Consider the following 21,744-nt stretch of genomic DNA (forward strand, 5'->3'; position numbering starts at 1 on the left):
GTGCCTGTGTACAAGTAAAATAACAAAAAAAAACAACCATTTAGACTAGAGCCCATGATATATGTATCTGGAACAAAAGTTTTGCTCATTGTTTGTAGAGATTGTGCTTCACTGCTCCAAATACAGCCTGTTATCTCAGCAGTTATCCGTCAATGCTGGCCATACACTGGTAGAATATCGTTCGCAATCTTTGTTTTAAGAATGTTCATTCAACTTTCTAATTAGTAGGGCTAATTGGGGGGGGGGTCAAATCATTATTCATTTTAAACCAGTGATGAGAAAATTTAAAGGTGCAAAATGCAACGTTTTTCTTGAATGAACTAATTTCTAACAGTGTATGTGGTTTACTCCCGGGAAAGTTCATTTACTCCAAAACTGAATGTTAAAAACAATCGCTTTTTTAAAGTACTTTCATACCAAATTTGTCAAGTCCTCAAATGTACTAAAGAGAATATTCGTACAAATGTTCATTTAAAAATCTACTGGTGTATATAGCCAGCTTAGGTCCTCATATTACAAACATCACCTAGATTGTAAGCTCTAAGGAGCAGGGCCCTCTGATTCCTCCTGTATTGAATTGTATTGTAACTGTACTGTCATCCCTTATGTTGTAAGGCGCTGTGCAAACGGTTGGCGCTATATAAATGCTGTATTACAATAATAATAATTTGTTAAATCTAAAATAGAACTGTATAGTCAGATTGTAATGTTCTTGGTGACATTTAGAAGAGATAGCATTCCTAAATTTTCATGACAATAATTCTACATTGGAATTCTACAAATTTTAGCAATATGTTAAAAAATATACAGTGCACAGACACTCTGACTTTCCATAGAGCCTCTTATGGCAGGTTTACCAGATATGCATATATTAAAAACCACATCTGAGAAAAGAAATGTATGATAGGCTGTCCACACCACAAGAACCAATCAAAATCTTCCTTTGCAATCTGTGATAATAACAAACAGAACCTGACCGACTACGGCCTGAACAGAGACACTTTTATTTTGTCTCAAGTATGTTAAAGTGGTTGTAAACCCACTTTGTTGACATTTACCTATAGGTAAGCCTATATTAAGGCTTCCCTATATGTGCTGTAAATATCTCCTAAACTTGCACTGGTTAGGAGATATTTACTTTCAATGCAGCCGATTACGTCATCGGAGCATGCGCTCTGAAGGAACCGCCACCTGTGCTGTTCGTTCAGAGCCCTGTGCCGTGAACGGCGGCTCCCGCGCGCATGGGCAGGAGTGATGTAATCGTGCCTCCGGCCAATCAGATGGCCGGAGGATGCGAACCAGGAAGGAGGACGGCCGAACATGTCGGCCGTCCTGTCACTGAGCGGGTGGCACTGCGGGCGCTTCGTTTTAAGGCAAGTATTTCATAATGAGCAATGCATACTAGCTCATTATGCCTTTGTCTTTACAGGTTTTTATTTTTCTAATTTTTGTGCCGAGGGTTTACTTCGTCTTTAATTATTTGATCCCCTGCAGAAGTTTGCTCACTTACAAAATAATTTTTATCATAGGTGTATTTTAAATAATACAGACAGAATATCAACCAAAAATCCGGAAAAAAAACAATGAGAATGTTATAAATGAAGTTGCGGTTCAGTGAGTAAAATAAGTATTTGATCCCCTACCAACAAACAATAATTCTGGCTCCCAAAGACTGACTACAGTATGTGCTCATGTGGCACACAGATTAGTCCTGTCAATTTAAGGTGTTCCTAACGATAACTCCTAATGTGTATAAGACACACCTGTACACAGAATCTCTTTCTTCCATTCAAACCTCTCCAGCCTGGGGAAGATTGTAGATCTGCACAAGGCTGGAATGGGCTACAAGACCATCAGCAAGAAGCTTGGTGAGAAGGAGACAACTGTTGGAGTGATTAGTCGCAAATGGAAGAAATACAAAATACCCATCAATCACCCTCGGTCTGGAGCTCTATGCAAGATTTCGCCTCATGGGGTAGGGATAATCATGAAAAAGTGAGGGATCAGTTCAGAACTACACGGAAGGAGCTTGTGAATGATCTCAAGGCAGCTGAGACCACAGTCACCAAACAAACCATTGATAACACAATACACCGCCATGGATTGAAATCCTGCAGCGCCTGCAAGGTCCCCCCTCCTCAAGAAGGCACATAGTCCAGGCCCATCTGAAGTTTGCTAATGAACTTCTAAATGATTCAGAGAAGAATTGGGATGAAGTGCTGTGGTCAGAGGAGACCAAAATTTAGCTCTTTGGCATTAACTCGACTTGCTCTGTTTCTCTCAAGAAGAAGCACATTAAGGTCATGGAGTGGCCTAGCCAGTCTCCAGACTTTAACCCTAAAGAAAACTTATGGAGGGAGCTGAAACTTTGAGTTGCCAAGCAACAGCCAAGAAACCTTGAGGCTTTAGAGAAGGTACTGTAAAGAAGAGTAGACCAAAATCCCTTCTGAGATGTGTGCAAACCTGGTCACCAACTACAAGAAACCTCTTACCTCTGTGCTTGCCAACAAGGGTTTTTCTGCCAAGTCATGTTTTGATTGGGGATCAAATACTGCAACTCAAATTATAACATTTGTAGTGTGTGTTTTTTTCTGGATTTTTGGTTGATATTCTGTCTCTATCATTTAAAATACACCTATGATAAAAATGATAGACCCTTCATTGCTTTGTAAGTGGGCCAACTTACAAAATCTGCAGAGGATCAAATCATTATTTTCCCAACTGTAGCTTCCTGTAGCGTCTTTGGGACAGGAAGTGAAGGGAAATTTCCCTAATGGTACTACAACTACCACCTGTTACCTTGGCAGATGGCTTGTCATATAAAGTCAATAAACTTCGATATAAAGTCAATAAACTTCGAACATGCTAGCGAGTGCTCTTGTAGTTCGTTGATCTTCCTTCTCTTCAGTAACTGTCTGCCCATATGGGAGGTACAGACAGACAGCTGTACTGAGATTATGCAGGATCCTGGCATTGCAACCGCAATCTGCTGATCGGGGGTGCAGTGTTCTGCAAGCTTCAAAAAAAAAAAAAAAAAAAGAAGATAAATAAATGTACAATTTTTTACCTGCAAAAATATGTACATTTATTTATTTTTTTTTATTAAAGGTGAACTTAGACTTTAGTATAAAAACAGAGGCTTTTCGACTAAAAGTGGGAAGATGGGAGCTATAACTTTAGGAAAGAAGGCCCAAAGTGACTTAAAGCACAGCACATGGAACCATTCAGTCAACAACTGGCCATAAGGGAGCACGACTAAAGCAATAATTCAAAGTACACAGCTTCTACCTACATCGAAATAACCAGCTAAGCTAATAACTATGGTGTATACACAATGCATAATTTAAATTGCCGGAATGAAGAAATACACACAAACACACGGAGCAAGAAACAAACGTGTCTGTGCAAGAAAGTGAACCCATTGACATGAGAGTTCTACCCAAGTGACTAGAACGGGTTCCAGCAAACAATATAAATGGCATTGTTTTTCTATGATCAGGTTACAGTAGTCTAAACCTCTAAACGCCAAAATCCCCAGTACAGCTGATCAGTTACAGCTGTTAATTGCAGATCAGGGGACCTGCCCACATCTGCTTCTTGCTTACTTAGTAAATGGTTCTTTTCCAGGGCCTATAAAAGGATTGTGGCCTTCAAAAAGAAAGACGGTGTCAGGCTCCATTCACTGGTCACCTTTCACACTGCCCGATCCTGCTCTTAGTTTTGTCACTTGCTGTACAATGCATATCACTGCAAACTCACATCTGTCACCGATCGACCCAATTCGTGAGCAATCTTCTCCCATCGACCTGGAGTTCCCCCTGGGAACTTGGCCATGCTTCTCGTCAGCTGGCTGAGGTCCTCCTCCGTCCATTCAGGTGACTAAAAGAAAATATACAGTTTCAAGAAAGGTAACAGTTTCAAGCAAAAAAAAAAAAATATATATATATTAATAATAATCACAGTACATAATTGGGACTAACTAATAAACTTGGGGCAAAGGGAGAACAGTGGTGTTGTCTTTACAATTTTCTACCGAATTTTAAAAATGTTAATTGAAAGAGGAATGGTTATAATATCTGAACTTCTCTTTATTATTTTTTTTGTTTATTAGGCCGGAATTTTATTGAAAAAAAAAAAGGACAAACAGTTAGTTTGCCTTTTCACATAATAAAAAGAAAAAAAAAAAAAAGAAAAAAGAAAAAAGGAGAGTAACTAACAACACTCTCCCCACTGCATATACCTTATATGTTCTCCACCTTTTATTGCCTTCGCTAGCCACTATAATGCTCCAGAAATTAAAAATTTTAATACAATGCGCCAGAAGATGTGTAATAGAATAATACGACCAATAGTGAGCGTTTATTGGACAGTGGTGACTACATGCGACCAATGAAATTCCTTTTGATGTTCATTTCTTCCAGGACGGGGTCCTGGAAAAAGAAATTCTCATTGGTTAGCGTGGTTACATGCCCACCATGGACCAATGAGCACTTGCCTTTGCAAGTAATATGCTGCTATACAGCCTCCAGCACTGTTTGGTGAAGTTTTAACTTGCTGGACTGTTATACAGGCTGAAGAGGGTGGCGAACAGGGGAGGACTGGGCCAGGGGGCAGGGGGGCAATTGCCCCCTGGGCCGCTCTGATGTCCTGTACAAAGGCTGCACTGCTTCTGCCACAGACATGCCTAAAGGATTCCTGGTTAAGAGAAGTAAAAAGTCCCCGCCACTGACTTACTGAGTGCACAATGAAGACAAGGCCAGAGCACAGGCCTCCCCCCAGCATGGATGGTGTAAACCAGGAGTCTTCAAACTATGGCCCTCCAGTTGTTCCGAAACTACAATTCCCATCAAGCCTAGTCATGTCTGTGAATGTCAAAGTTTTACAATGCCTCATGGGATGTGTGGTTCCTCAACAGCTGGAGGGCCGTAGTTTGAGGATCCCTGGAATAAACTGTGAAGGAGCAGAGGCGGGTTCCATGCCCCACTGGAGACTCTCCCCTGGCCAGCCCCAACCAAGCTGTCCTAGCTCCCCCCAACCTCCCCCCTGCTGGCTAGGTTGGGAACCCGGTTTCAGCCGGTGAGTAGAGAGTATCTGGAGCAGGGCTTCATCCTGGAATGAGGGTCAGGAGGACGGGAAAGGGAGAATGGGAGGGGGGCTGAGTTGCTGCGCCATGGGCCTCTGGTTTGTACTTTCCCCCCTGGGCCAAAAGTGTCCAGTCTGCCCCTGGTGGCGAATGATACGAATCATATAAGTTACATGCAATGGTGACTGAAAGGGTGTTGTGAGATAGTTCACTTTTTCATATCTAAAAATAAAAATATCTACATATCACTCACTCATAAAGGAAACCGGAATGTGAAGGAGCTTACAATCTACTGATACCACTGTAGACTTACAGACACACACCAACACCAGTTAAGTTGGAAGCCTAGTAAACTATAGGTATATGTTGTTTTTTTAACCTGGGGAAGAACTGATGCACTAAAGGCATTCCAGGCAAGCAAAGGGACAACCAATAATTACCGTACATATAGGACTCAGCTGGAACATGAACCCAAGCACTGCAAGGCCACATTGTAGTTAACACGGCCATTGTGCTGTGTTATAATGTTAAGCTGACCACTATGTGCTATGCAATCTGAATGTACAATCCCTATTAGATCTACCATAAACTACCAAGTGTATAGGCTTGCCTGAATTGATAATAAATGAATGGATTGTGTAGGTTTACCCTCATATTACATTAATTGGGTAAATCTGAATGCAAGTTATGCACTAGGGGGGAATCAAGGATGGAAAATGATCATCAAGTAGATGACAGACTCCGCAATATCATGCAATGCCCAGCAGAAGCAAACAAAGCTAGCAGATAATTAGCATGCATTGAAAAGGGTATTTACTCATGAGATAAGACTATAATTCTACCACTTTACAAGACTCTAAATTTTTTCCACATCTTGATTATGCGGTCTAGTTCTGGTCACCAATCCTCAGAAAGGATGTGCTGGAACTGGAGTGAGTCCAGAAAAGGGCAACTCAGCTAATAAGGGGACTGAAGGTCCTCAGTTACACAAAACGACTACAAGAATTAAACTTATTCTCCTTGGAGAAGTGACGCTTGAGTGCAGATTTGACAGCGATATACAAGAACCTATGATTCTAGCATAGGGAGGAAACTATTCAGTTTCAGGGAGCTTAAAGAGGAAGTAAACCCTCCTCTGTAACTTGTACCTATAGGTAAACCTATGATAAGGCTTACCTATAGGTACTGTAAATATCTCCTAAACATGTACCGTTTAGGAGATAATTTACCTTACATGCAGCCAGTGACGTCACTGGCGCATGCGCTCTGAAGGAATGGGCGCTCGTGCCGTTCCTTCAGAGCTCTGTGCCGTGACCGTCAGCTCCCACGCACGTGCGAGGGAGTGACGTCACCGTGGCTCCAGCCAATCAGATGGCCGGATGCCGCGATCCCGGAAGACGGGCGACTGGACATGTCGCCCTTCATACAGGTAAGCGGACGGCACGGCGGGGGCTCGTTCTAAGGTAAGTATTTCATAATGAGCTAGTATGCGATGCATACTAGCTCATTATGTGTTTCTCTTGCAGGTTGCAAAAAGAAAAAAAAAATTTTGGGGGGGTTTACAACCTCTTTAAGACGATGCAGGGCCACTCAGTGAAATTGGAGGAGAAGCAGTTTAACCTGAACTGAGTAGGGGGTAAGCATGTGGAGCTCCCTTCCACAGTTGGTGGTGTCAGTGGGCAGTGTCAATTTTTTTAAACAAATCTTTTAGATGGGCCTCTTAGGGAACACAATATACAGGTATATGGGAAATAGTTGTGACAAAATATAACTAAAGGAAAAACCTTTCTTCAGTTTTGGATAGAGTAGAGAGGGATTAGAACACCTGTCAGTTTTTATCGCTGTCTGTGTCCCTATTAAGAAGATTCTTTCTCTCTATTTGTCCCGTTTTCCATTATCATTGAAAGTAAAGGAAAATAAATTACCCACATTTTGGGTTGTTCCCAGAAAAGTAATAGAGGGGAAATCTTCCAATGGGTACATTAGTTCTGGCGGCCTGGGGGTCCCCAAGGAATTCCCTTAATTTGCAGAGATTTCCGCTCACTTTCTGTTTGGCTATTAGACAGGAAGTGAAAGGAAATCTCCACAATGGGACACAGATGGTGAAGAAAAATATGATAGGGATTATAACCCTTCCTTGCTCTATCAAAAATTAGGAAAAGTTTTGTCTATAGCTCTACTTTAAACATACACACACACACACACACACACACACTATAACACAGGTTGAACAGTATGGACTGGTGTCTTTATTCAACCTTACGTATGTAACTACAGTATATGTAACTGTGCAAAGGAGACATCGGATTGTATAGTCTTTGGCCATCTTTAGATTGTTAAACTGCCTTGCCTTTTTGTTTTTGATTTGTATCATGTAAAATAAAAATGACTAAGACACTACAATTACAGAGGTTCATTATGGCAGCATACATAGGTAAAACAAGAAACGAAGAAGACAATCACTGGTCATTACAAGTAATTAACTAAAATCATACTGAGAGATTGATAAGGAGAATAGAGTGTGAAGTCACCTGCTGACCTGTTGGGTAGATTAAATTTTATTATAGAGTTTCCCTGCCAAAAAAGACAAGATTTTTTTTCACCATTGTTAATTAGCAGAGAGAATGGAGTAAGCGGGAGGAAGAACGAGGTGTGAGGGTTTGATGGAGGGGAGAGTGAACAGTACAAGGAGAAAAGGCTTTGGGTGAGAAAGAGGGGGAAGCATAAAGGAGAACAAGGGACAGGGGAAAGCTGAACCAAGTGAGAGCTTTTGCTCTGGTTATCAGGTCCCGGGTTCACACCTAATAACCCATTGCATGAGGAGGAGAGGTAGAAAGAGTGGGCTTCCCCTCATATTATTTATACTGTGGAAACTGAATACGTATGTGCCAGTTGGGCAGTAGGAGAGCAAGGGTCAATGATCAATTGGCTCAACGTAGTCCAAAGAATTTTGAGACATTCCAGAATGCTGCATAGCTCCATTCATGGACAGAGTGAAATTTTCCAACTGCATAATTTACCCCAGCAAACCAATGGCTATCAGAGGGGATGTACAGAATACTTTGAGATCCAGCCAAAGACTAGCTCGTTGCTGGGCTCCAAATCTTTCGACTCTGTATCAGGCATGGAAGAGCTTGTTCTTTAGAATACAAGGAAAATTGGAGTCTCTAATAACCGGGTTGAGGGGGAGTAATCAGAGGAAATATTTTGTCTTGTAAGGCGCCTGGAGCATATGCCTATCGGGGATGTCTGTGCTCCATGTAGGAGGTAAAGCAGTCTTAGCCCCAGGGACAGATGTCAGGAGAACTCTATAAAAATTCTTCAAATTCTACTTAATTACTTCTACTACAACTAGTTTTACATCATTTTATAAACATATTCGGGGGGGGGGGGGGATTTATAAAGCATTCCCAACACAATAATGGTGATGTGGATGCTGACGGAAGTCCAGTTTCAAACTTTGTTAAGGCTGTGAGATACTTTCATTAAAAATACCGATACATGCGTTAAATTCAATAAGTTCATAGTAGCTTCAATTGAATTGTCTCTTGGTGTTGCTGCATCAGAATCGCTAAAATATACCTCCATATTGGATCTAAGAAAAGTGGAGTATAGTAAAATGCTCTCCATGCTGATGTTACTGGTCTGGAATTGTTCTTCTTCCAAGGTTTTGCAGTAGTCAAATAATAAAGTACTAGATTAATGTTAAATTAATTAATTGACAAACACACTTTGAGGTTTGTGAAAGTCTGTTATATCGCTGGTGTACTTCATGATATATCAGGCATGTCCAACCTGCGGCCCGGGGGCCACATGCGGCCCAGATCCCCAGGCAATGCAGCCCACTGCCCCCTGACAATTCTTTTTTGCTGGGGAGAAACAAAGTTGGGTCGGGGGCATGGCCACAGCGGCTTCTAACTAACGGTAGGCAGAGGCTGCCTCGGAGGGGAGGCGAGCATGTGCAGTGTTTCTGACTCCTACCACCATGACCACTTCAAAATCACTGAAGTGGTCATGGTGGTTAGAGTGTTCCTTTAATATCTCTCAGAAGAAGTAAACCTCTGTATACTGATTCCATTTCATTTGATCATCCTCTAGTTGTGTTAAATTAGTGCGGGGGGTGCGGCAGCATTTTATTACTTATAAACCTTAACTATAGAATATTTTTTATATGCGGCCCAAGAAAATTTCTCTACACTCAATGTGGCCCAGAGAAGCCAAAAGGTTGGACACCCATGTGATATATCATTCCAACATGTATATGAATCTGTGGACTTGAAGAAAAGAAAACCAATGCAGCCACCACACCAAGGACTAGTAAACTGCAATATATTACATTTTATGTTACACTTTAATCTCATTAAAATGAACTTCGCATGGTGATTTGATTTTTTAAAAAGTGCAACAAATGTTTCAATCTTGTTTTCCTTTAACTACAGCAACACTCTGTATGTACAGAAAACCTATAGAAATCTTAATTCTCGCTAATGCGATTGGCTCACTGCTTTTCTTAACAGTCATTCCTTATTAATCCAACTCTAAAGCCTAGTTAGTACACATGATGAGATTATCGGATGAATGATAATTTTTTTTTTTTTTTGCATGCTAGTCTCCATATCGCCAACCAATAGGTTACTAAAGTGTGAAAATTCACGTACAATAGAATAAAAATTCGGAAGTGTTGTAATTTCTTTGTATTGTATTTTCAGATGAAAACTGTATGATCTGGTATCGCACGGGAACATTTTTTGTGTTAGTCCCGCACGATCGAATCAAAAGCGGTATTTTTTGTACGATATTCTGATCGTGTGTACATCTTTACACTGATCATGTAGTTATAGCAGTCACACCCAACTTATTACTCCCACTTCCTTCTGTCTGAGGCAATGGCTGTAATAAACTGTTTTAAGCAAGCCATAGATTATACAATTTTCTTTCCTTCAACCACGGGTTGAAGGAAAAAAAAATCACTCTGTTATCACTCTAACACAGTCGTCGTTGATGGAGGAATCCCTCCCACTGCACTATTGTATTCGGACAGTGGCAGGTTTCCCTGCCATCACAATACAATGATCACTGCTGTTGGCTATATCTGTGATCGCACAATAAAAATCCCACAGGCTGTTTGTACTGAAGTCGATCAATAGATGGACTTCAGTACAACCAGCCTGCCCATAGATCGATCAAAATTGGGGAAATTTCAATCTGTTTTAGTAATTTCGTTATAAAAGCATGCACAGATTTGCAATAGTGCTTCCCACATTTATTGTATTTCTAAAACTGAACTGGATTAATAAATATTTTTGTGCATAAATTCACTTAAAAATCCTTAAAAAGCTGTCAAACCAAGACAACATACCCCCCCCAATAAAAAAAGTGTATGCAACAGTACACTATGTAATGAAACAGATCTTCAACAAGTTTGTCAGTGGCTGGATTAATGTCAAAATGGGCGCAATCATTATAAATAATTCTCGGCAACGTTCAGGTGCAGTGTAAAGATATCGCGCCTTCACACAGCGTTCTGCTATAGAATCCGGTTTTACGACTGTAAGCACACTGAAGAAAAAAGAAAATGAAGGTGTATTTCTTTTCTTTTTTTTTTTTTCCCGGTGCATTTTTATACATCTGTAAAGATTTTGCTTCACATGTATACATTTTCTTTACACCTTAATAAATCCTAAATCCTTACAAATCAGTTTAATATTTGGAGAACCACACAATACAGGATTCAAGCGATCACAATTCCTAAATTGCAAAAACCTCCACGGGGTACATTTAGATGCAACAAAAGAAAGTAAAGTATGGAATTCATTAGTTTGCCTTATGTGTGAATTGGTTTGCTCATCCCTAATTAAGACAGTGCTCTGCACCATTTTGCCTTTTATACCATGTTGAATGCAGACAGTGCAAATGTAAAACTTGTCCGAATGAGTCTTTAAAACACGAGAACACACCAAAACCGTTCATTTTCCATTACCAATTTCCTTGGCAACAACAGCAACGCTTATAAAAGTAAAAGTGATTTCTACATGGTGTCAACCTGCTCTACAACACCGATTTTGCTTATGTGGGAGATGAAAAAAAAAAAAAACACATAATAAAAAAGGTATGCAAATCTATATATTTTAAAAAAAGATAACCTTTACGGATAAATAGCTCATCTAATCACCTTTTCCGATAATGAACAGACATGCATCACACACTTTCATTACCAAGCCATCAGCAGAGAACAGCAGTGAGAGGTGACTGACCCCAGGGACCATCCATCCCCCTGAGCTGCAGCAAAGCTGCTCCCTGACACTAATCCTCCCTGTCACTCTCCCACTGTGCTCTAACTACACTGACACCCGCCCGCCGTACTGCAAAGCTTAACGCAGCCCTTCCTGACTTCTCTCACCATCTCCCCTAATCAATGGTTCAAGCGTGCTCTTTTCACCATGTCCAAATGGCAGCTTCACTCATAATCAAAGAGCACTGCCCCTGTTCCCGAAAGGCTGCGCCATTTGCATTCATTTGCAAAGCAAACTACTTTTATTCACTTTGTTCTGCTATCAGCAATGCTCCCCGAAGCAGATAAATTAGCATAAATACAACCTGCCACTTAAGAGTCAGTAAATAATGGCCAATCGCAGGAAGGATTGTATCAATCATTTGGTTTTGTGGCCCACGTGACGCTTTGTTCGTTTAATTTTGAAAAAGGGGGAAAAAAAAAAGCCTCAAATGTATTCACGGTGGTTAGGCTGCCTGCACTACAAGTATGTAAATTCATGCAGCCGCCAAAATATACCGTGACTACGTCCACGGGGTTCACGTTCAACAAACTCATGCTGAAATAAATCCAAAACAAGGGATACCGAACATCTATAAAGTCATCAATGAAAAACACTGCCAATTTTTAAATATTTTTCTGAGAATTATTTAACATTGCAAGATCTGTGTTCAAAAAAAAAAAAAGCCAAATGTTTAGCAATGTTAACCATTTTGGTAAATCGTGCTGAAATTGCTAAGGAAATCTGCCAAATATATGGCCAACAAAGGACATGGGACTACCCTTGAATTCGAGATGGAAGTCTCAAAAGCAGTTGTTTGGGCGATCACCTCATATTCATGAGACCCCCCCACAAGACCACCAACCACTCCCAGGAGGGGGGGAAAACCCTTCCCAGTTCACTATTGTCCTCCCTATGATAAGAGGATGCTGCTAGCCTTTGCCTTCCCTGCTCCCCTTCCCATTGATTAACATGATCTTTCAGCTAAGCCAAATGTTCAGGTTTAGGAGCACCCCATATAGATGAGATTCTAAATCAAGCTACTCACTGAATCTATGGTTACCTTGAAGTAGATCTCTATCTGAAATTTTTCTTTCTAGTATTGAATAGAGTGAGGAAAGAACCTCTTGGGGTTGTAATGTTGTCTGTCTCTTCACACAGATTTACATTTTTCCAACCCTACAATCAAAACTACAGCTTCAACAAGTTTTTACCAGGACTAAAAACTTTTTAATTAACAGTAGAATGAAAAGATAAAATCTTACAGATCAATCCAACTTTTTCCAGTTTGTTTTAATAAATAGAGTCTAGCTCTAGTTGTAGGGAAAGGGCTTTGTTTCCAGTAATAGAAAAAATAAAAATCCAGAAAAATTTTAATTTTAATTTATAATCAGTCTGCTTCTATGCTTAAAGTAGGACTAAAGTTTTTTGTTAAACACTCTGTAATTGCAAGTTAAAAATAGGGCATGCATGCTCACTTGCAAAGTAAATCAATGAATGTGACATTCATCAAACTGCACGTGAATCAATAACTGTAATTCAAAACACATGCACTAGCTGCAGTGAATGGTTGGTGAATGCTACATTCCATTTAAACATAACACTGTCTTTGTGACATTTCCAGACAGTCTCCCAGCTGCCATGCAGGTATGTCATTAGGACCTGAGATTCTCTATGACCTCTTGGTTTAAGCTCTGCAGGCTGAACAGCTCAGAGGTGATAGGCTTTCCAATCTGCATAAAGCGCAATGGTCATTACTTCTCAAAACAACTTGGCTCCTCCCAGTCCTGTACTGTCCTCTACCTTCTTATGTGCTGACACCTCCATTTAGTAAAACATGTAGCAAGTGGGTTATAAACAAACAGTAGAGAGGGATGATTAGGGTTTGGATAGAACTACCATATTACACATCCAATTCCTGGTAAAGAATGAGATTACGGTAGTTCCTACAGAAAATCTCCTGTGAAAAAATGATTACATCACTTCCCTCAGATGGTAGTATGACCTTCATCACCTCCCATGAGTGCTGATGAACAGATTCTACAACATAGCATATGGTTATTATGAAATATGGATAATGTACAAAGAGATCTGCAAGCATGCATGCATGCACAATTTTTAGGTTAAGTGTTATCTTTTTTTTATGCTACTTTAGTTCTGCTTTAACCACTTAAGCCCCGGAAGATTTTACCCCCTTCCTGACCAGGGCCGTTTTTGCGATTCGGCACTGTGTGACTTTAACGGACAGTTGCGCGGTCGTGCGATGCTGTACCTAAACTAAATTGACGTCCTTTTTTTCCCACAAACAGAGCTTTCTTTTGGTGGTATTTGATCACCTGTGCGATTTTTTGATCATGCGCTATAAATAAAAAAGGAGCGTCAATTTTGCAAAAATAACAATATTTTCACGTTTTTTTATATGAAATTCCCCCCCCCCAAAAAAAAATGTAAAAATCAAAATTTTTTAACATTTTCGGCCAAATTGTTTTATGCTACATATGTTTGGTGAAAAAAAAAAAAAAATCACAAAAAGCGTATTTTGATTGGTTTGCGCAAAAGTTATCGCGTTTACTAACAAAGGGAAAGATTTTTGTCATTTTTGTTGCTTTTTTTTTTAACGAGTAATGGCGGCGATCATAGTAGAACCGTCTGATCTCCATTCTTACACAGGGAAGAATGACAGGCGGCTTTGTTTACATCAGCCGCCTGCCTTTCTTCCGGCGTCACGAACGATCGCGAGTGCCCGGCGGACCCGCACACGCGCGGGGGGGTCCGTGACCACGCGGGAGCGCGCTTCTGGCGGCACGCGCTCGCTTCCTAGAAGCCTCACAGGCTAGTGACGTAGACCTACATCACTCTGCTTGTGAGGGGCTGACCGCCGCAGTAAGTAGTTGTGCGGCGGTCGGCAAGTGGTAAACCACCACTGTGTAGCACTGCAAAGCAGGAAGCAGGGCAGGTACAGTAATTGTAATGGCTCTCCCAATGTACATAGAGTAGGGAAAATAGTTATTTTATCCCCTGCAGATGTTGTACGTTTGCCCACTTACAAAGAAATGAAGGGTCTATAACTGTTATTAAAGGTGTATTTTAACCACTTCAGCTCCGGAAGGTTTTACCTCCTTAATGACCAGGCCCTTTTTTGTGATTCGGCACTGCGTTACTTTAACTAACAATTTCGCGGTCGTGCAACGATGTACCCAAATACAATTGATGGCCTTTTTTCCCCACAAATAGAGCTTTCTTTTGGTGGAATTTGATCACCTCTGCAGTTTTCAGATAAAAATTATAGACTGTTAATTTCTTTGTAAGTGGGCAAACGTACAAAATCTGCAGGGGATCAAATAATTGTTTTCCCCACTGTATGTGATCTCTTTAGCATGCACAGCTAAGAAAATAATTAAAAAAAAAGACTATACATTCCTTTTTATTAGTGGTCTTTTAGGCCCTGTCTCAAGTATACATTCAGAGTTTTTTTTACCCTTATGCCTCATTCACACAGGTGTACTTAAGAGTACATTTGTGCGTGGGCCCTGTTTTGCCTGCATGGGATGTACAGGTGTTCCATGCATCTGCATGCAGGCAGTCCCATTCATGGTAATTGTGATGCAGCTGCTGCCAGGGCATATGGTCCTGAATGCAGACAGCGTGCTTTCAAGAACCTGCGCCCACACGGATGTCAAATTGGGAGCAGTAGCTGTGTTCGCGACATGAATGGGACTGCCTGCACCTGGATGCACAAACACCTGTGCATTCCGTGCAATAAAAACACAGCCCTCACACGTGGGTGTATGCTTAAGTACGCCTATGTTAACGAGGCCTAAATGATAAGGCTATATTCCAAAAACCTATATTTGAATACAACCTTAAAAAAAGTCTTTGCCCATTTCATGATTTCCTCTATTGCAAATTTTTAACACAGGTTTTTAGATCTTCAACCAAAAAACTAATGATAGATTTGGGTCCACATGAATAAATAACTCTAAATAATCCAATAAATAACAATAAAGTTAAACAACACTGCATGGTATTGTGTGCAACATTTCCTTACACTATAGCTGGTATTGTCATGTTCAGCTGCAAAAACGAAAAAAACACTGCTTATTTGGATCAAGAAGTTGCACTACCAGATGCGGTTCTCTGGGTGCATATTAAATAATAGGAGAGTGCCACATCCTTAAATTTTGAATTGAAAAAGATGTGGTCACCACCGGGACGGGATCTGGCGATGTGGTCACCACCGGGACGGGATCTGGCGATGTGGTCACCACCGGGACGGGATCTGGCGATGTGGTCACCACCGGGACGGGATCTGGCGATGTGGTCACCACCGGGACAGGATCTGGCGATGTGGTCACCACCGGGACAGGATCTGGCGATGTGGTCACCACAGGGACGGGATCTGGCGATGTGGTCACCACAGGGACGGGATCTGGCGATGTGGTCACCACAGGTACATGTGGTTCATGCAGTCTCTTGAGCTAGAACACTCAAAATGTTCCGCAAAATTGCTTAATCTGGAGCTTTAACTTCATCACTCTGTACTATGCTTGCAATAGGTGTACACATAACGAGACAAGGGAGTTGAGATCAGAGGAACGAATGATAGATTTGGGTCCACATGAATAAATAACTCTAAATAATCCAATAAATAACAAAAAAGTTAAACAACACTGCATGGTATTGTGTGCAACGTTTCGTTACACTTAATAGCTGGTTTTGTCATGTTCAGCTACAAAAACGAAAACACTGCTTAGTTTATCTGAAAAACAGGGCAACAAAAACAGTCAAGACTACATAAACCTAAGAGGGTTAAGCTGGCAACACAAGGAAACAATTCTTCCTGGGACACAATCATTCCAGGGAGAGCCATATTAAAAATAATCATTTCATCAAAGGATCTATATAAAATTTGAATGCATAAAAATTCTAGAACAAAAATAACCTTTTACTAACCTAGAATCCTAAAGCAGAAGTCACACCTAAAGTGCATTATTTGCTTTTTAAAATGTCCTCCCCTTTGCAGGAACGTTGCATAATTCTTAACCTGTTGCCACCCGCACGCCGCATATATGCTTCACTGGGTGGACAATGTTTCTGTGCTAAGCGTATGCTCCCTGCACTCTCCCAGCACAGAGACTGAGCTGTCAAGGAGAGCTCTTAATCCCCCCAAACGATCAGTAGTCAGCAAGGAACCAGTTCCCGATCATGTGCCAATGTGACAGCCAGTCACTGAACTTTTCTTCTCCCTGGGCGTTCAGAACCTTTTAAAAGGATGATGGGGTGGGCGGAAAGGAGTTAAAAAATATTTCTGTTAGATCATATACTTGCCTTTCCCCTGGCTTCCACCGGCGTAGGTGAGAGAAACATCTTCCTGCCAGTGAGATCCTGAGGACTGTTCAATAGCCCAAATATCACTGCACAGTGCTGTAACAGCTTCTCGTGAGATTTGGAGTCTCAGCATTCCCCGGGTTTTCATTGACAGGATGATATCATCCTCTGTACTATGGAAGCTGGGATAAGGAGGGTATAATATGCAACTTTTTGAAATCCTGATTGCGTCAGGATCTACCTGAACAACATGGGAGAAGTAAAAGATCACCAGGCACAGTGTCACCTCCTCACACCGGATTTAAACCTCTAATAACTACTATGTCACAATTGTGTGCATTGCACAGCAATCACGGGTTTAAATCAGGTGATGAGGAGGCAACATATCGCCACTTTGCCACCTGTCAAACAAACTCGGATCACTTTTCAGAGGAGCAGCAGTGCCTGCTGCACTTGTGAATGAGCCCTTAGTTGAATTCGGCAGCGGCAGCGGCAGCCTCAGGGCTCATTCACACGTAAAGTTGGGGGGGTAGTACAACTCAGTGATTGAGTCACGGTTTTACCAGCCCCAATCCCTACCCATTAGCTGCTGAAGCAGCAGCCAAAGATGTACACATGCCGTAGCAGGAATTAAGCCCCCTGTTGCTCGTGGTGGTTCTGCCGCCTGCCAACCTATTCAAGTAAATGGGGCTACTCTGCAAGTGCCTTGCAACTGCATGCTTCTGCAAGGTTCAAGGGGTTAAAGCAGGTGGTGAGAAAGCAACACAATGCTGCCTGCTTTAACAACTTGTTTGCTGTACTGTACAAGGTTGCAGGGCACTTGCAAAGTAGCCTCATTCATGTGAACAAGTCATGCTTGGCAGATGCTACACCCACCAACCATGACAGAGCATACATCTTCTGCTGCTCTTTGACTGCAGCATGTGTACACCCCTGGCAACTGCAGCTAAAGGGGGTGCAGTTGGGACAGGGGTGATAAAAACACATTTTAACTATGGGGTTTTACCACCCCCCAAACTGCAAATGTAAATGACATCTTACTGTTCCAAGCCCCTCATAAGGCTGCTTTCACATTGATGTGTTCGGTTTGCCTGCACCGTGGATGCAGCGCAGTGCATCTGCAACTTTCCTGGATTAGCTACGGTTTGCTATAGACTTCTATTCTATCCTGCAGGTGCGGTGCACTTTGTGAAAGCGCACCAAAACTCCTTAATGCAGCTTTCAGAAAGTGCACCAAACCCGCATATAACAGAATAATAATATAATAGAAGTCTATGGCTCAGCGCAAACCCGCAGGAAAGCTGCAGATACAATGCACTGCACCCGCGGTGTGGCTCAACTGCAGCACATCAATGTGAAAGCAGCCCTGTACTATTATGCCCCGAGTATTGCTTTACACTGACCTGAAGATCTCCTCTTTCCTGCTGCTGGAACCACTCTGGAGACCACTAGCCAGGATAAGAGGTGGAGTGCAGTTGGTATCACTCCGCACAGGACAGGAGCCAACACTACAGAGGAGGCATTGGCTTATGCTCTCTACTAGAGCTCCAACTTTACAAGTAGTCCCTCTGCATTGCACTCTATTTGATGCTCTGGAATGGTGGATCAGCAAGCCCAGACCACGATCTACCAATTATCCGTCTACGATCTACAGGTTGCTGATTCTCATGATAGGCAGCTGGACATACAAAGCTCAACTCACAAAGCTTTGTGAATTGAACCTACATCATTAAGTTTATATACTAAAGAAATTGAGAATCTTCATATGAAGAGCTTCTGCATATGATTGAGTAGTCAAAGTGACCAGAAATTATTTTCTTTCCGGATGATTGCACTGGTCACAAAGTTTGTATTTCAAATCAGTCTCAGTGTTTCTAGAAGCTAAACATTCTCTATACAAAGACATGGGCTAGCAAAGGATTAGCTGAGTTCATATGACCTTTCACCCTGCTGGAAAAAAAATGTAAAGTCCGCAACTACAAATTCTGCTGACTTTTAATAAAAGAACACTCACCTGCCAGAGGTCCAGCATCATCCTCACCTGAATCAGTATTTCACTGCTCTTCAGGGCCGGCATGTTTACTGTGGGCACCTAGCTATGGTTCCTTGGGGCTTCACAGCTGGCTGTCCACGTGCAAGCTGGGCTTTGCAAATGATCACCTGTGACATGTCCCAGAATGTCTTAGGGAGAATTTCCGATTGATCACTGTGGCTCACCATCCCCCCCACCCAAAATAGAAGGAGGGGGGGGTTATAAAGTGTAACTTTAGGGTGAAGTTCCACTTTAATAACATAGCCCAGTAGCTTTAGACCTCTTTTACACGATCGGGCAGATCAGATCCACCTGTCCTGTTTTCAGACAGACCTGCTCGGGCCACCCATCGACCTCTATAGGTAGGTGGCATCCAATCCGACAAAATCCACTGAAAACAGACGCATGGCATTACATTCGCCTTCCGTCCAGCGGGTCGAATCAGATGAAAACGGACAGGCTGTCCGTTTTCATCTGATCTCCCCATAGAGGAGAGCGGGGCTCTGACAGGTCCATCTCTGCACAGTGAGTGGAGACGGACCAGTCATCCGCCTGTTCAGCGGGGATCAACTAAGCAATCCCCGCTGAGCAAGCAGAGTCCGTCGAAACGGATCCGTCCCGTGTGAAAGGGGCCTTATAGTTTGGTGAGGCACAGTAATGAGATTAGTGGATTTCACAACACGTAACAACTAATAAGTAACAGGACAGCCAAGCTTAAAAAAAAAACATCTTAGGTAACCCAATAACATTGCTCTGTGATGCCAAGACCTGATCAGAATCTCAGGAAGAGCTCCCAGGGACAAAACCAAGTACAGATTTTATTTATTACAGGTATTTATATGATGCCGACAATTTAAGCAGCACTTTACATATAGTGTACATTAATATCAGTCCCTGCCCTCAAGGAGCTTACAATCTAGCTCACATTCAAACATATACATACTAAGGCCAATTTAGACAGAAGCCAATTACCCTCCCAGCATGTCTTTGGAGTGTGAAAGGAAACTGAAGTACATAGAGGAAACCCATGCAGGCACAAGGAGAACATGCTGTAGTTGGAATTCAAACCAACAACCCTAGTGCTGCCAGGCGGAAGTGCTAACCAGTTAGCCACTGTGCTGCCAGTATGGGTGGATGGATAGAATTATGGATGATTCCATCAAGAGTGTTAACCGAATTCCCAACAAAAAGTTCTTGAGTGGGGTGGGTGCACTGTAGCAATGCCTTGAGGAAAAAAAATGCTTAATAGGTAGGACATACTCCCTGTATTCATCTGAAGGCTTTTCTGTAAGTACTTTTGATGGGAGTGTTTTGCCCTTGCAGCGGGTACACGGTTTTGTGAGAGGGCTAGGTCACTAGTTATGTGATAATTAACTAGAGAAGTGTATTAAAAACGTTACTAGAAACACAAACAGATTGGTAGATAAACGCAAGTACGATATGTGTGGAAGATGATTTCATAATGGATATAAAGAAACTAACATCTAAACAGTTTATTTATTAAAAAAAAAAAACCCTGAAAACCACAGAAGTGCTACAACCAAGCTGAAAGTTTGTATCCAGCCATTTAACAATAGAGTCCCTGATGTTAACACATTGTCCTGAAACATATGCCCATCTCCTCCAGTGGACAGAAAAGGCTTTAATGGCGGTGCCCTTCCTCAGCAGCGGTTGACGTTATCTTAAGACGGAACAGAGCCCACTGTGATCCGACTACCCCGGTGACCACTAGGGTGGCCCTGGCGTGAATGTTTTAATAGGGAGCCAACTGTAGCTGGAATTCAAATGAATGCATAAGCATACTGCTTTGTCACTTAGAAACATGTGCGTCCAATATTACTGAAACATTGGGCAATGGATCCGTCTGTAGAGCAGCATGATGGAGGACACCACATGGAGAGTGGACAGCTGTCGTAGCTTTGCCAGCATTCAGATTTTGCATCATAAAAAAAAAAAAAGAAGTTAGACCCCAGGACTGAATATCCATACTGAATACTAAATAAAAGTTCAGCGTGGTCCAGGCATCGAAAGCATAAAAATTCACATCATGTCTCTGCAACAATTATAAGAAAAAAAAAAAAACCCACGCACACAGAGTGGACATGGTGAAAGGCAGGGACATGGCTGGAACAGCAAATTCAAAATCAGCAAACTTTAATTGCCATCTGTTGGATTTATTGTCTCTGCATTCTTGACAGCTGAAAATATTCATCATTTCATTATATACATACATGCCTATTTATATTCATTTGTGTAGAGATATATATATATATATATATATATATATATATATATATATATATATATATACACACACACAGTGGGTACGGAAAGTATTCAGACCCCCTTAAATTTTTCACTCTTTGTTATATTGCAGCCATTTGCTAAAATCATTTAAGTTCATTCTTCTTCCTCATGAATGTACACATAGCACCCCATACTGACAGAAAAACACAGAAATGTTGACATTGTTGCAGATTTATTAAAAAAGAAAAACTGAAATATCACATGGTCCTAAGTATTCAGACCCTTTGCTCAGTATTTAGTAGAAGCCCCCTTTTGATCTAATACAGCCAGGAGTCTTTTTGGGAAAGATGAAACAAGTCTTTCACACCTGGATTTGGGGATCCTCTGCCATTCCTCCTTGCAGATCCTCTTCAGTTCTGTCAGGTTGGACGGTAAACGTTGGTGGACAGCCATTTTTAGGTCTCTCCAGAGATGCTCAATTGGGTTTAAGTCAGGGCTCTGGCTGGGCCATTCAAGAACAGTCACGGAGTTGTTGTGAAGCCACTCCTTCGTTATTTTAGCTGTGTGCTTAGGGTCATTGTCTTGTTGGAAGGTAAACCTTCGGCCCAGTCTGAGGTCCAGAGCACTCTGGAGAAGGTTTTTGTCCAGGATATCCCTGTACTTGGCCGCATTCATCTTTCCCTCGATTGCAACCAGTCGTCCTGTCCCTGCAGCTAAAAAACACCCCCACAGCATGATGCTGCCACCACCATGCTTCACTGTTGGGACTGTATTGGACAGGT

General features: G+C 41.7%; 1 protein-coding gene across 1 annotated transcript in view; it reads right to left on the minus strand.

Annotated features, from left to right (window-relative positions):
* DNAJC1 (DnaJ heat shock protein family (Hsp40) member C1) overlaps window positions 1-21,744 on the minus strand; it is a 245,072-nt gene that overhangs the window by 27,276 nt on the left and 196,052 nt on the right. Inside the window, exon 9 of the mRNA XM_082258350.1 lies at window positions 3,760-3,879. Coding sequence (XP_082114476.1) covers window positions 3,760-3,879 — 120 coding nt within the window. The remainder of the gene's footprint in view (window positions 1-3,759; window positions 3,880-21,744) is intronic.

This window comes from Pelophylax lessonae (assembly GCF_965119305.1).
Source record: "Pelophylax lessonae genome assembly, chromosome: 5".
Taxonomy (NCBI): Eukaryota; Metazoa; Chordata; class Amphibia; order Anura; family Ranidae; genus Pelophylax; species Pelophylax lessonae.